Source organism: Bacillus rossius (genome assembly GCF_032445375.1).
Source record: "Bacillus rossius redtenbacheri isolate Brsri chromosome 4 unlocalized genomic scaffold, Brsri_v3 Brsri_v3_scf4_1, whole genome shotgun sequence".
In the NCBI taxonomy this organism is placed as follows: domain Eukaryota; kingdom Metazoa; phylum Arthropoda; class Insecta; order Phasmatodea; family Bacillidae; genus Bacillus; species Bacillus rossius.
Window position 1 is genome coordinate 7524541 of NW_026962010.1, and position 17046 is coordinate 7541586.

At 47.6% G+C, this 17046-nt stretch overlaps 1 protein-coding gene across 9 annotated transcripts in view; it reads right to left on the reverse strand.

The window, feature by feature from the left end:
* LOC134541697 (C2 domain-containing protein 5) overlaps positions 1–17046 on the reverse strand; it is a 163678-nt gene that overhangs the window by 61374 nt on the left and 85258 nt on the right. For all 9 annotated transcript variants that reach the window (XM_063385334.1, XM_063385335.1, XM_063385339.1 and 6 more), the window contains one exon: positions 9691–9804. In XM_063385334.1, coding sequence (XP_063241404.1) covers positions 9691–9804 — 114 coding nt within the window. The remainder of the gene's footprint in view (positions 1–9690; positions 9805–17046) is intronic.

The following is a 17046-nucleotide window of genomic DNA, read 5'->3' on the forward strand; positions in this document are numbered from 1 at the left end:
CGGGTGCCACAGTAATAATAATTTACTAACGCACTCTGGTAGGTAAGAATTAAACTAACATGATTGGAGCGCACTCTAGCAGACAAAAAGAAGATGGTGGCCACCAGCAGACGAAAACAAGATTGCTGATGTGACATCATACTAGCTATCGATATATATGTACCTTGACATAAGTGGTGGGAGGTCAGTCTGTCAGTGGCTTCCAAGGAGGAAAGATCTGTCGCCATTTTTGTTACTGCCTTCACCAGGTTCGAATAGAGGATGTAAGTGCATTTTTAAATAATATTTATTGCAATTTCATAATTTTTTTTATAAATTTTAAATATTTTCCCATTCAAATCTGATATTAATTACGGATATTCAATATGGAGGGAGTAACGAAAAGTGTAACAATCTAGAATCCAAGATAGTGTCCATAACGAAATGTGCAACCATTATGTCATACACATCCAAGATGACATTTCTAGAATCAAATATGGCAACCGTAAAGAAATGTGCAACATGTTTTTAAGTATATTTTATTAAATTTCTTTTATGAATTTTAAAATTTTTCCAGATTTTCTAGCATAAAAATTAACAATTTTCAAGATGGTGGCCGTAACGAAACTTGCAGCAGTTACATCTTAATACAAGATGGCAGCTATAGCACCCTAATTATCAAGGTGCTGCTAAGAGCAGCTAGTCGTTAAGGAATTTAAGCCTTTTTAGGAATTTCTAAGCAGTTGGCATTTTTGAGGACTAAAACAGAAAATTTTTCCCTAGAAACCGGAATTTTTCCCTCGAAATAAGAGAAAATTTTTGAGATTTCTTGTGGAAATTTTTTCCAAAAAACTGGAAATTTTGGCGAATTTTGGGTTATTTTGGCAAATTTAGATGGTCATGGTCATGGTCAAGGTCATCCAAGATGGCGCTCGGCTCCTCGGTCTGAAGCCTGTCCCCGGAGCCCCTATTCCACACTACTCGGGTAGTATCCGGCTGTGGCAGTCATGTAGGGGAACAACATGGCGGGAAGGCTTGGATGACTGATGACACTGGTGACAGGCTGGATGACATGGGTCATGATAGGGGCGGTATTAAATCGCATGGCGATGGGGTGAGTAGTAGAAAATACTGAGTGCACAGTTGAAATGGTGATCGTGGGTTGATAAGAGCCACGGAAAAGCTAAGAAGGGAGGGGTGGAGACAGGTTGAGGCCACTTGCAGGGCCTCAGTCTTCCTGCACCTTTTTATCTCATTTTCCTTTTTGCGTTTTAAATATTTTTTAGGTATATCTGCTGTATTTATTTAAGACAGTCATAATTTATATTTAAACATTTTAATGTGTGTAGTTCATTTATTTAATATTTTTGTTTTGGGTGTGATTCCATTTTCTTTAACACGCAATATCGATACCGTTTCCATGGACGACCACTGCACGCTGTGTCATCGGCTGCTAACTGACGTCACGATCGCCGGACGAGAGAAGAGAGGAGTGGAGGAAGAAACGTCGCGCGAGGTCTCGCCGGGCGGGCGGGCCAAATGCCTCGAGATATGGAGCCCGTCACCGATTGTGCTTGGACTGAGCACTAAGTTTGTTGGGCACAAACGGGAGTGCCTTTACTACGGATCGCCGGCACCTGCAAGGTAAAGAGGCGACAGGTAGATTTGGATCTGGCCCCCCGCCCACAGTGCTGCACATTAGGGATTTGACTGCAATTCACAAATTTGGTGACTCAAACATTCGTGCATGAATGACATCTTGAAGGCGTCTGTTTAACGTACCTTTAAGGTACAACGAATAGGCCTACGTTCCGCCCGTTATATGACGTTTTATTAAGAAATCCGGAAACAGATTATGGGGCTTTTCGAGAAGTCAAAGTTATAGCTAAGCCCTGATGATAATGGATTTTGCTTTTATGAGAGCTGGCGTGTAGGGACTTCTACGTTAACGCAGTGGTTCGTCTCGCATACGGTGTTTTGCACGGACGCTTATGACCTCGTATTTTTGTGTAGGTCAGGGAATCAGCTGATTGTTTGCGACTCTTTAGAAAAATGTATAGGTTTAAGACTATAGACTCTACTACGTAAAATATGAAATTAATTAATAAAGACGCATGTTTTCAATAATCATATCAATAAAATAAATAAGACTTTGAACTTTTAACTGTATAAGAATTTTGATAGTCACTTATATTACTAGCTACATCTATAATTTATTTATACGTACTGTTAGCTACCATATTTTGTATCATGTTGAAGGATTATCTAGTAAACCTCTATGTTCTTTATTTCAACGAATTTCTTCCGGAGGACCATAAATATATTAAAAGTCTGATTTAGTGAATACAAATATGACAACGAAACGATAGCCAAATACAAAACAAACGACACGACTGTATGCGGCCCGCCATCTTGCCGAACTGTTTATACGACACGCAAAAGGGGCAAGTAACACTTCACACAACAAGGACATAAGTCACAAAGTCCGAACATTCCGCCCCCGTTGTTAGCTCCAGGTAACAAACACAAAGGTATATACAGCAAGGAAAAGAAAGCAATTTGTTACAGATTACATGATCTTGTTGAATTCTGTCCTAGATCATAACCATTGTCCACTGGCAAAGGGCACAGCTTAATCACCGGACGTTGCAAGACACTTGTAGCAGTCCGGATAGTAGCCACCCGGGGAATTCGGTCTGGTCCTGGGTGAAGAGCTTCAATTCGAGCGAGACCCCATTTGAGTGGAGGGGTGTGCTCATCTTTGATCACGACCAAATCTCCAATCTTGGGCTGACCACCTGGCTGTGTCCATTTGCTTCTCTGCTGGAGTGAGTACAAATATTCCTTTCTCCAGCGTTTCCAGAAATCTTGAATTATACGTTGGACCAGCTGCCAGCGATTTAATCGGTTAATGTTGAGGTGGGTGATGTCAGGTTCGGGTAATGATGTTATGGGCTGTAGAATCAAAAAATGAGCAGGTGTTAGGACATCAAGTTCTGACGGGTCTGAGCTGATCTCACAAAGAGGACGAGAGTTTAAGACCCCTTCGATGCGAATCAGGATGGTCGAGAGCTCTTCATAAGAAAGGATCTGTAAGCCAATGACTTTAGTTAAGTGGCTTTTAACAGACTTCATGCCAGCCTCCCATAACCCGCCAAAGTGCGGTGCTGCTGGGGGGTTGAAATGCCATGCAATTCCTTCCTCACTCAGCTTATTGCTCACTTCAGTGTTATGGGTTGTCTGTCTTACCAACTGGTAGAGTTCTTTGAGTTCTCTATGAGCTCCAACAAAATTAGTTCCACAATCACTGTAAACGTGGGCTGGCCTTCCCCTTCGAGAGATGAAGCGAGAAAATGCTGCCAAGAACAAACTGGTTGAGAGATCAGAAACCAATTCCAAATGTAGGGCTTTGGTGGCAAGACAAACAAACAAGCATAAGTATGCTTTTGTGGACTTGCAACCACGAGTGCGAGTCGTGGTAACCTGAAAGGGCCCACCATAGTCCACACCAGTATGGTGAAAAGCAGTCACTTGTTGGACTCTAGGAGATGGAAGTTCTCCCATGGTTGGAGTGAATGGAGAGGGTTTAGTGCGGAAGCACTTAATACACCCACGTAAAACCCTTTTGATGACAGAGCGTGCACAAAGAATCCAGTATCGTTGGCTCAGGATGGCTTGCAAAGTTCGAGGACCAGGGTGCAAATGTAAACAATGAAAATGATTGATTACCATTAACGTGAATGGGTGATCTTTGGGCAACAATATAGGGTGTTGAACAGAATAGGGAAGGGATGCCTGACTTAACCTCCCTCCTACACGGATGATACCCACATTATCCACGAAGGGGCACAAGCGCCGAATTTGATGAGAACTGCACTGCCCCTTGTCCAAGTTAACCTTATCAGCTGCAAAGCATTGTTGGGCATGTCTGATGCAAACTTCCAAGCCCCTTTGCAGTTCCGTAGTTGTCAACGGTCCCAGAGAACGCCTTTCCTTAGGTTGACGACAGTTGTCTGCAAACCGAAGGCAATAAGCAACAACACGCTGCAGCTTGCTGAAGGAAGAGAATCTGGCAACAAATTCTAGGGATACCTCTGTCACACAACTTATTGCTGTAAGTTTTTCTTCACATGCAATGGCATCATCAATTACCACACTACCCAGGGTATCGTTTGGCCACTGGCTGTGAGGCTGTCTAAGCCATGGGGCTCCAGACCACCACAGAGGATGATCAATAAGTTGTGAGGGCAACAAGCCACGGGATGCACAATCTGCTGGGTTGTTTTCAGTGCGAACATGTCTCCAGAATTCCTTATCAGTTAAGTCCTGTATGATGCTGACACGATTTGCCACAAATGTTTTCCATCGGTGGGGTGATGATGCAATCCAATGAAGAACAACTGTTGAGTCTGACCATGCATACACTTGCATGATGTCCAGCACCCCCTTGTATACATTGGTCACAAAACTGATTAGCTTGGCTAACATCACAGCTGCACACAACTCAAGGCGAGGCAAAGAGATCCTTTTCACTGGTGCTACTCTTGATTTTGCCATCAATAGTGAGACCTTGATTCCACCATCTGAAAACATTGATCTGAGATAGATGACACACGCATAGCCAACCTCTGAACTGTCGCAAAACCCATGCAGTTCATGAACAGCGTTTACTGAGCCTGATACACACCGAGGCAGTCGAAGTTGTGACAACAAAGACAGTTCAGACTTAAAATCACACCACCTACATAAGACCTCTGGAGGAAGCTGTTCATCCCATCCTGCTCCAGTGAGCCACAACAGCTGTACAAGAGACTTGGCATACAAGAGGATGGGCGTCAGCCATCCAAGGGGATCAAAGATCCTGGCGATATTTGAAAGAATTGCCCTCTTGGTGCTTGAGCTGTTTAATGGAGTCATCTGATAAGAAAAACAGTCTGAGCTAGGGTTCCACTGTACACCAAGAACTTTCACCACAGCTGGCTGTTCTTTGTCAAAAGACATAGATGCTGGGGATTGTAGCTGGTCTGAGGACAGCCATTCAAGCACTTCACTATGAGTGCTGGCAAACTTCCTGAGATGGAAGCCACCAGCTGCCAACAAAGCAATAAGTTCCTTTTGAAGAGCAATGGCTTCTTCAACACTATTGGCCCCTGTGACAACATCATCCACATAGAAATCAGACTTCAAAACATGAGCTGCTTGAGGGAAGTTACATTGCTCATCTTGGGCCAGCTGATGCAAGGTGCGAATTGCTAGATAAGGGGCAGATGAAACTCCGTAAGTAACAGTCTGCAAACGATAGTCCACTATAGGATCGGTTGGAGAACAACGCCACACAATTCGCTGGTAGTCTTGATGCTCCTTGTCCACCATTATTTGCCGATACATTTGTTTGATGTCTGCAGTGAATACAACTTTGTGTACACGAACCCGAAGCAGAATTTCTCGAACATCTGTCTGTAATTTGGGTCCGGTCATCAGCATGTCATTTAGACTCACGTCTCGCTGGGTCTTAGCAGAAGCATTGAAGACAACGCGCAGCTTGGTGGTGGTGCTTTCTGCCTTGATAACTCCATGATGAGGAAGATAATAGGCTGACTCAACATCATGCAATGGGTTGGCAATGACATCCATGTGACCACTCTGCAAGTAGTCCTCCATGAAGGCCTGGTACTCGGTACGCAGTCCAGGTTGCTTGACCAGACGGCGCTCCAAGGCCTCTAGACAGCGAACAGCGTGTGCTCTTGAGTCTCCAAGTATTGGTTTAGGTGAATGGAATGGAAGGGAAACCACGTAACGTCCAGAAGGTTCTCGATGGTGAGTGGTTTTAAAGAAAGCCTCACAGGCTTCATCTTCTGGCGATAGATGTGCACAAGTGGGGAAGTCCTCTATTTCCCAAAACCTTTCAACCACAGTTTCTAGAGATGGCGGAGGGCACATAGTCGATACGAAGAGAGTGACACTATGGTTGGTTGGTTCAATGGGACTGGGCACTTTACCCATAAGAATCCAACCAAAAACTGTATCCAATGCGACCGGTGAATCCACATTTTTTACTAGCTTGTGCCCCGTGAGTATATATGGAAACAAATCTGCTCCAATCAAAATATCAATAGAACTTGAAGTAGCAAATGTCGGGTCAGCCAAATTCAAATGAAGTACATGATCCCACATGTCAGAATGTACAGGAAATGTGGGCAAATCTGCAGTTATTTTCGGTACAACATATGCAGCAAGTGGCAGTTGTGGGTTTGTTTTGCCAACTGGTTTAATGCAGCATTTAACTAATCCCTTTGCTGTGTGTAAGGGAGCTTGTGATAGTCCATAAATTGGTAAGAACGCCTTCTGACGAGTCAACCCCAAAAGCTGGGCACAATGTTCAGTTATGAAGCTGGACTGACTGGCTGAGTCTAAGACTGCTCGAAAATTCTGGTAACCACCGACACTGTCCTGTACATCCACCAAGGCAGTGGATAATAACACGTTTCTGGGTTCTGATTGACCAGGTCTCTGAGCTGTAGCCAATGCAACAGCTGGTGTAGGTTTTGTTGCTGCAGATTCAGGTGGAGAATGCTGAAATGAAGTTGCTTCTTCTTTCAAAAGTGTATGCGTGTTGGCTTCAGTGAAGTGCAAAAGCGAGTGATGTCTACTCTTGCATGAGTGACAGCTGGTTTTTGACCAACACTGTTTCATTTGATGAGATGCTCCCAGGCAGTTTAAACAAAGGTTAAGTCTCTTGACAATCTGGTAGCGGTCTTCTGGCTTGCATTGTACAAACTGTGGACATTTGTAAAGTGGGTGGTCACTGTCACATACACTGCACTTTACAGCAGAATCAAATGTGTTTCCAACAAACAGTGAAGTGTGTTGTGAGCGAGACTGAGATACAGTGCTATAGTTTGCCTGCCTTACTCGATACCCTGACTTACTGGAGGCTCCAGACATTGCCTCCGAAGCCCGGCGATGACTTTCAAGGAAGGCTAAAAACTGAGCAAATGTAGGCATTTCTGTGTCACTCACAGAAATATGTAGTTCCCATTGTTGACGTAAATGGTTATCTAGCTTCCTCTCCAAAAAATGTAGCAAGAGTGGGTCCCAAGAATTTACTGCTAGTTTCATAGTACGCAATGCAGCCATATGTTCATTTAACACTGACACCAAGACACTTAATGAAGCAGGATGAGCAAGAGACACTGTAGATGCCTGCATAATTGCATCAATGTGGTGTGACACAATAAGCCTGAGATTTTTGTATCTCTGTTCAATCAAATTCCAAGCTACTTTGAAGTTCTCATTGATCAATGGCAGGGATTGGATAAGAGAGAGTGGTTCTAGTGACAGTGATGTTTTAAGGTATGATAACCTTTCAATATCGTTCAAGTGAGCATTGTTTACCACCAATGTGGTAAAGAGGTTAGAAAAATTAAGCCACTCTGTTGGATTTCCTGAGAAATGTGGTAGTTTTATAGCTGGAAGAGTTACTTGAGATGGGTTGTGCGAAGTTGGTGCTTTCGTGCCGTCATGCAATTTATTCTTGTTGCATGTGGCAATGTATATTGCCTGAACACGATAATACGTGTCGTCGAAAGCATTTAGGCGATCACTGTGCTGTTTTTTATTGAAATCCGGGTCATCTTTGAGCAACATCTCCAAAGACAAGTGATCGTCTTCAAAACAAGTACGCAATTGTGACAGATCACGACACGTTGCGATAAACAACTCACGTTGCGTATCGTCACTCATCACTTTATCGGCAAGTGCATCGGCACGACATAACCTGTTTTCCCCACGCTCGAGACGAATCTTTAACACTTCTGTCTTGTCATTCATTTTGCCGTTTGATGCACAAAACAGAAATAAAGGGAATGAAAGTTTGACAAATAAAGTATTCACCAACACTGCGACAACATGAGATAAAAAAAAAAACGCTATCACAATAGATGAGCGTCACGAGACACGACACAAATACACGCACGATTACTGGTAAATATCCGGCCCGTGTGGACCAAATGTTCTTTATTTCAACGAATTTCTTCCGGAGGACCATAAATATATTAAAAGTCTGATTTAGTGAATACAAATATGACAACGAAACGATAGCCAAATACAAAACAAACGACACGACTGTATGCGGCCCGCCATCTTGCCGAACTGTTTATACGACACGCAAAAGGGGCAAGTAACACTTCACACAACAAGGACATAAGTCACAAAGTCCGAACACTCTATATTTGCTTTAATTCCTTTTTTGTATTTAGTTACCAAAGACTAGCCCTTAATGTTTTTGCTACCTTTTTATGTTTATGCCCGGCTACTTGGGTAAAGACATTTATTATTATTATTTTGATAGATTTTTTGTGACAGTAGAAAATTTATCCAGAGTGAGTCGGGGACGCAACCCCCCTTTCTTTGAGGAAGCAAGGCGGGTTTCAAGGTGTTGACATTGGGTGAAAGCTGAGTGAATTTCCAGAAGCTTAAGGTCTAATGGTGTAACTACTGGTGGTGGGATTTTTCTTCTGTGCAACCGAAACCATGGCGGTGCCGGGTATGCCCCACGTACAGGGAGATAGTTTTTTGGTGTTTTAGGAGGACTGCATCTGACGAGGCTAATCTATTTCTCAACTTGGAAGAGGTAGCAGGAGCTTATAAATTTTTTGACGTGATAACGTCTTATAAATCGATGAATGCCGGCTGCACGAACGAAAAAGCATGACTCATTGTTATGTTCCGCCTGAACCGAGCGTGCAAGAACTGGCCAACCATCGTGCGAGAAAATCTTCTATAATATCAAACAGATTAAGGCGGGCTTTTTAAAATAATCAATTAAAAAAATTTTATATGACGTTATCATTAAAAATTATTGTCTCTAAACAGACAACAACCTTTTTTTTTTATTTGCTGTTCCCCCCCTTCCCAATCACCCCAATTCCTGTTATCTCCCACTGAATGTTTTATAGGTTATATGTCACCATGTTTGTTACAATTGTGTTGTGAACCTCCAGTGTGTAGTTTTATCTTTCAAGTAAATTTATGTATGATTTTTTTCTGTGTGTTTGTGTTTTCTTTCATTCTTGTCCATTCGTGTGGTTTTCCTATGACTTAGTGAAAACCAGCAGTGGTGTAGGGTACATAATTTTTTTTTAAATCAAAACTTTTATTTCAATTTCTGTTTGCTACACTGGGTTTAGCTTGTTGGCCGAAAGGATCACGTGGTTCTGAGTCGACCTGTAACATGAATAACCTAACAAGGGTGTGCCGAAGGTTGGCTTGACATGTTTCACTTTTAGTGTTGAAGCTCCTAGAATACCCTCACGGGTTCAGCTCTAGGAGGAGGTGGTGAGGCTAGGCCGGGCTTTGCCTGGAATAACATGTCATTAGTAATTGTTTGGTTTTGTGTTAGTACTAAGGAATAACCTATCTAGGCAAGCAGGCATGTAAAAATTTATCATATGTAATCAGGGTGCCCTGACGTCAGAGCCTACTTGCACACGGGGTGCACATCTGAAATATTATAATGCTATAAATAAATAAATCTGCTCGCTCCTCGAGGTGCAGTGTCCACCCACACTTAGTCGCATGTACCTTGTGGGACACTGTGTTGTGATAGTGGTCCCTGTCTGCCTAAAATATTCCGGAGGTAACATTTAAATAACACAAGTACATGATGTGACAGCAAACAAGTCTAAAACGTTATTTTATATATACACGTACCTCTAAAACACACGTGTCCTTGTTGCCAGCAGCCAGGTCCAAATCCGAGAGATCATCGTCCGAATCGTCCGTGTCTGACGGGACTGTCTTGCCGTTGGACTGGACGTCAACTTCCTAAACAAACGCATCATACAACCAACCATTACTGTTTGGTTGGCTAGCTAATGTAGAGCTTGCTTTACGGAAATATGATGTATCTTCATCGTTCACACATTAATCTTAATCAAATTCTATGGTGACTGCATCGTATCTCTTCAGAAAAAGTAGCAGCAGATTGTTTAAACGCCGGCCCAGACAGTGCATGCCGTACAGTCACATCCACTCACTGGTTGACGTGCTTCAGCTGTACGACACTGAAGAACCAACTCGTAGCCGCTTGTAACCCCCTCCCCCCTTAAAAAAACCACTATTCCGCGACAAATCCACACGGCACCTAGGTACACACAACTTGAAACAGTCATAACTAAGAACTAGAGATAAACCGAGACTCGAAAAATCGAACCGAGTTGAGCGCGTAGCAAATTATCAACTTGACAGTCGAACTAAGTGTACTCAATAGGTAGAGACTTAACGACCTTTTATCTAAAACATACATATTTGAAATGTGTAATATTATTTTTTAACAACAGTAAATGTAAAATGAAAACAAAAACCTGGTCAAAGCAGCAAATATACAAACAAAACTATGAACATAAACCCATATAAGCGACAGCGACAGACACAGTAGGCTTCATATTACCAAATGAGATCACATGTATTAGAATGAGCACTTCTAAAGCCCGCAGCAAACACAGTGAGGGAAGTAGCCGTGGTGCCTCGTACGGCAAGTGCCACATCCATTAAGCGCACAAGGAGCTCACAGAGTGCAAGGATCTCACGAATAGCAAGGAGCTCACGGAGCGCACGAATCTCACGATCGCACGGAGTTCACGGAGCGCACCGATCTCAAATATCGCACGGAGCTCACGGAACACACAGAGCTCACGTATCACACAGAGCTCAGGTATCGCACAGAACTCACGTATCGCACTGAGTTTACGGAGCTCACGTATCACACGGAGATCACGTATCGCTCGGAGCTCACGTATCGGTTGGAGCTCACGTATCGGTCTGAGCTAACGTATAGGTCCGAGGTCGCGTATCGGTCGGAGCTGACGTATCGATGGGAGCTCACGTATCGGTCGGAACTCACGTATCGCACGGAGCTCACGTATCACACGAATAACACGGAGCTCACGGAGCGCACGGAGTTCACGTAAGCACGGAGTTCATGGAGCGCACGGAGTTCAAGGAGCGCACTGAGTTCAAGGAGCGCACGGAGCTCACGTATCACACGGAGCTCACGAATCACACGGAACTTACGTATCGCACGGAGCGCACGTATCGCACGAATAGCACGGAGCTCACGGAGTGCACTAAGCTCACGGAGTGCACGTAACTCACGTATCGCACCAAGCTCCCGTATCACAGAGCTCACGTATCGCACGGAGCTCCCGTATCGCACCGAGCTCATGTAACGCACGGAGCTCACGTATTGCACGGAGTGCAAGGAGCTCATATATCGCACGGAGCTCACGTATCGCACGGAGTTCACGTAACACATGGAGTTCACGTATCGCACGGAGCTCACGTATCGCACGGAGCTCACGTATCACACTGAGCTCACGTATCGCACGGAGCTCACGTATCGCACGGAGCTCGTGTATCGCACGGAGATCACGTATCGCACAGAGCTCCCATATCAAACCTAGCTCAGGTATCACACGGATGTTACATATTGCACGCTCACTTATCGCAAGGAGCTAACATATCGCATGGAGTACATGGAGCTCACAGAGATCACAAATAAAAGGAGCTCAGGGAGTTCTCGGAGAGCACGGAGCTCACGGAGAGCACGGAGTTCACGTATCGCATCCTCACGTATCGCATGGAGCTCACGTATTGCAAGGAGATAACATAGTGCACGGAGCTCACGGAGCACAAGGATCTATCAAAATCGCACGGAGATCACGAAGCTTACGGAGCGCACGGTGCGCACGGTGCGCACGGAGCTCACAGAGCAAACAGAGCTTTCAGAGCGCACAGAGCTCACAGATCTCACGGCGCTCACGGAGTGCAGGAGCTCAAATATCGCATAGAGCTCACGGAGCGCACGGTCCTCACAGAGCGAACGGAGCCTTCAGAACATACAGAGCACACGGCTCTCACGGAGCTCACGGATAGCACGGAGCTCATGGAGAGCACACTCACGGATAGCAGGTGTTCACAAATCGCACGAAGATGACAAAGCGAACGAAGCTCACAAAGCGCACGGAGCTCACGGAGCGCACAGAGATCATGAATCAAAAGGAGCTCACGGAGCGCACGGAGCTCACGCATCGCACGTAGCGCACGAAGTTCACCTATCGCACGGAGCTTATGGAATGGATGGAGCTCACGTATCGCACTTAGCTTATGGAACGGACGGAATACACGTATGGCATGGAGCTCATGAATCGCACAGAACGCACGGAGCACTCAGAGCTCACGTATCGAACGGAGCTTACAAGTACACGTATCGCACGGAGCGCACATAGATCACGTATCGCACGGAGTACAAGGAATGCACGGATCTCACGTATCACACGGAGATCATGTATCGCACGAAGTTCACGGAATGCACGGACCTCACGTATCAAACGGAGTTCATGTATCGCACGGAGTTCACAGCACACAGCTCACTAATCGCACGGAGCTCACGTATCGAACGGGGCTCACGTATAACACGGAGCTCTCGTTTCGTACGTATCGCACGGAGCTCACGGAGCGAGAAGAGCGCAAGCAGCTCACGTATCGCACGGAGTGCAAGGAGCTCATATATCGCACGGAGCTCACGTATCGCACGGAGTTCACGTAACACATGGAGTTCACGTATCGCACGGAGCTCACGGAGCGCACGGAGCTCACGGAGCACACGGAGCTCACGGAGCGCACGGAGCTAACGTTTCGCACGGAGCTAACGTATCGCACCGAACTCACGTATCGCACCGAGTTCACGGAACGCACGAAGCTCAAGTATTGTACGGAGTTCACGTATCGCACGGAGCTCACGTATCGCACGAAGCGCACGTATCGAACGAAGCGCTCGGAGCCCACGTATAGCACGGAGCTCACGTATCGCACATAGCTCACGTATCGCACGGAGCTCCGTTTCGCACGGAGCGCAAACATCTCACGTATCAAACGGAGTGCACAAGTTAATGGATCGCACGGAGCTCACGTATCGCACAGAGCGCATGAAATTCACGTATCGCACGGAGCTCACGGAACGGAAGGAGCTCACGTATCTCACAAAACTCACTTATCTCACGTGGCTCACGTATCGCACGGAGCTCACGTATCGCACGGAGCGCAGAGAGCACACGGAGCGCAGAGAGCTCACGGAGCGCCAGGAGCTCACGTATTGCACGGAGCTCACGTATCGCACGGAGCGCACGGATCACGGAGTGCACGGATCTCACGGAGCGCACGTATCGCACGGAGATCATGTATCGCATGGAGATCACGTATCGCACGTAGCTCACATATCGGTCGGAGCGCACGGAGCGCACAGCGCGCAAAAAGTTTACGTACGCACGGAACTCACGTATCGCACGGAGCACATGGAGCTCACTTATAACACGTATAGAACGAAACTCACTTATCACTCGTATCGCACTAAGCTCACATATCGCACGCAACGCACGGAGCGCGCGGAGCTCACGGAGCGCACTGAGCTCACGTATCGCACGGAGCTCACGCATCACAAGGAGCTCACGCATCGCAAGGAGCACACGTATCGCAAGGAGCTCATGTATCGCACGGAGCTCACGTATCACTCGGAGCTCACGTATCGCAAGGTGCTCACGTATCGAACGGAGCTCACGTATCGAACGGAGCTCACGTATACAACAGAGCTCACGTATCCAACAGAGCTCACGTATCACACAAAGCACACGTATCGCACGGAGTTCACGTGACTGTTGGAGCTCACGTATCGGTGGGAGCTCACGTATCGGTCGGAACTCACGTATCGCACGGAGCTAACGTATCGCACGAATAACACAGAGCTCACGGAGCGCACGGAGCTCACGGAGCGCACGGTGCTGACGTATCACACGGAGCTCACGTAACACACGGAGCTCACGTATCGCACGGAGCTCACGTATCGCACGGAGCTCACGTATCGCACGGAGCTCACGTATCGCACGGAGCTCACGCATCGCAAGCAGCTCACGTATCACAATAAGCTCACATATCGCACGGAGCTCACGTATCGCACGGAGCTCACGTATCGCTCGGAGCTCACGTATCGGTCGGAGATCACGTATCGGTCGGAGCTCACGTATCGGTCGGAGCTCACGTATAGGTCCAAGCTCGCGTATCGGTCGGAGCTCATATATCGGTGGGAGCTCACGTATCGGTCGGAACTCACGTATCGCACGGAGCTCACGTATCGCACGAATAACACGGAGCTCACGGAGCGCACGTAGTTCACATAGCGCACGGAGTTCAAGGAGCGCACTGAGTTCAAGGAGCGCACGGAGCTCACGTATCGCACGGAGCTCACATATCACACAGAGCTCACGAATCACACGGAACTTACGTATCGCACGGAGCGCACGTATCGCACGAATAGCACGGAGCTCACGGAGCGCACAAAGTTCACGGAGCGCACGTAACTCACGTATCGCACCGAGCTCCCGTATCGCACAGAGCTCACGTATCGCACCGAACTCCCGTATCGCACAGAGCTCACGTATCGCAAAGAACTCACGTATCGCACGGAGCTCCCGTATCGTACCGAGCTCACGTAATGCACGGAGCTCACGTATTGCACGGTGCTCACGTATCACAAGGAGCTACCCTATCGCACGGAGCTCACGTATCGCACGGAGCTCACGTATCACACTGAGCTCACGTATCGCACGGAGCTCACGTATATCGCACGGAGATTATGTATCGCATGGAGATCACGTATCGCACGTTGCTCACATATCGCTCGGAGCGCACGGAGCGCACCGAAAACACATATCGCACGGAGCTCACTTATCTCACGTGGCTCACGTATCGCACGGAGCTCACGTATCGCACGGAGCGCACGGAGCTCACGGAACGCCAGGAGCTCACGTATCGCACGGAGTTCACATAACCCATGGAGTTCACGTATCACAAGGAGCTAACCTATAGCACGGAGCTCACGTATCGCACGGAGCTCACGTATCACACTGATCTCACGTATCGCACGGAGCTCACGTATCGCACGGATCTCCCGTATCGCACCGAAAACACATATCGCACGGAGCTCACATATCCCACGGAGCACACGTATCGAACGGATCTCGCGTATCGCACGGAGATCACTAATCGCACGGAGATCACGTATCGCACGGAGCTCCCGTATCAAACCTAGCTCAGGTATCACACGGAGGTTACATATTGCACGCTCACTTATCGCAAGGAGCTAACATATCGCATGGAGTAATGGAGCTCACAGAGATCACGAATAAAAGGAGCTCAGGGAGTTCACGGAGAGCACGGAGCTCACGGAAAGCACGGAGTTCACGTATCGCATCCTCACGTATCGCATGGAGCTCACGTATTGCAAGGAGCTAACATAGCGCACGGAGCTCACGGAGCACAAGGATCTCACAAAATCGCACGGAGATCACGAAGCTTACGGAGCGCACGGTGCGCACGGAGCTCACAGAGCAAACGGAGATTTCAGAGCGCACAGAGCTCACGGATCTCACGGCGCTCACAGAGTGCAGGAGCTCACGTATCGCATAGAGCTCCAGGAGCGCACGGCCCTCTTAGAGCGAACGGAGCCTTCAGAACATACAGAGCACACGGCTCTCACGGAGCTCATGGAGAGCACGGAGCTCATATATCGTAGGTGTTCACAAATCGCACGAAGATGACAAAGCGAACGAAGCTCACAAAGCACACGGAGCTCACGGAGCTCACGGAGCGCACGGAGATCATAAATCAAAAGGAGCTCAAAGAGCGCACGGAGCTCACATATCGCAAGGCGCTCACTGATCGCACGGAACTCACGTATCGCACGGAGCTGACATATCGCACCGAGCTCATAGAACGCACGAAGCTCACGCATCGCACGGAGCTCACGCATCGCACGGAGCTCTCGTATCGCACGGAGCTCTCGTATCGAAAGGAGCTCACATATAGAATGGAGCTCACGTATCGTACGGAGCGCATGAAGCCCACGGAACGCACCTAGCGCACGGAACGCACGGAGCGCACGGAGCTCACCAATCGCATGTAGCTCACGTTACTCAATAATGCAAGGATCTCATGTATAGCACGGAGCTCACGTTTCACACGTAGCTCACGGAGAACACGGAGAACACGGAGAACACGGAGATCACGTATTGCAGGAGCTCAAGTTTCACACTTAGCTCACGTTCGCACGTAGCTCTAATATTTAACGGAGCTCACGTATCGCACGTAGTTCACCTAGCTCACGTATCGCACGGAGCTCAAATATCGCACGGAGCTCACGGAGTGCACGGAGCTCACGTATCGACCGGAGCTCACGGAGCGCACGGAGATCACGGAGCTCACGGAGCTCACGGAGCTCACGGAGCGCACGTATCGCACGGAGCGCATGGAGCTCACGGAGCTCACGGAGCTCACGTATCGCACGGAGCTTACGGAGCGCACGGAGATCACGTATCGCACGGAGCTCACGTATCGCACGTAGCTCACGGAGCGCACGGAGATCACGGAGCTCACGGAGCTCACGGAGCGCACGGAGATCACGTATCGCACGGAGCTCACGTATCGCACGTAGCTCACCTAGCTCACGTATCGCACGGAGCTCACGGAGCGCACGGAGCGCACGTATCGCACGGAGCGCACGTATCGCACGGAGCTCACGGAGCGCACGGAGCTCACGGAGATCACGGAGCGCACGGAGCTCACGTATCGCACGGAGCTCACGGAGCGCACGGAGCTCACGTATCGCACGGAGCGCACGGAGCTCACGGAGCTCACGTATCGCACGGAGCTCACGGAGCGCACTGAAACGCCCCTCGTGCCTCAAAATTGAATTATTTTGAATTAATTAAAAAGAGCCTTGGAAACTTGCTAGGTAAGAAATATAAGAAAAATAAGTTTATTGACCAGAGGTGGCACGAGGTGGAGAACAAGACAATTTGGAACTCCCTGACACAAGCAACTGGGGAGCTGGTGGATCGTTTACGGGAAGAAGGTCTATCATAAATAAATTAACACTACACAAGTAGCTTGGTCTATAGGTTCCTAGTTTATTATTATGGAATTTTGTGTTCGTATTATTCAAACCTGACAATAAAA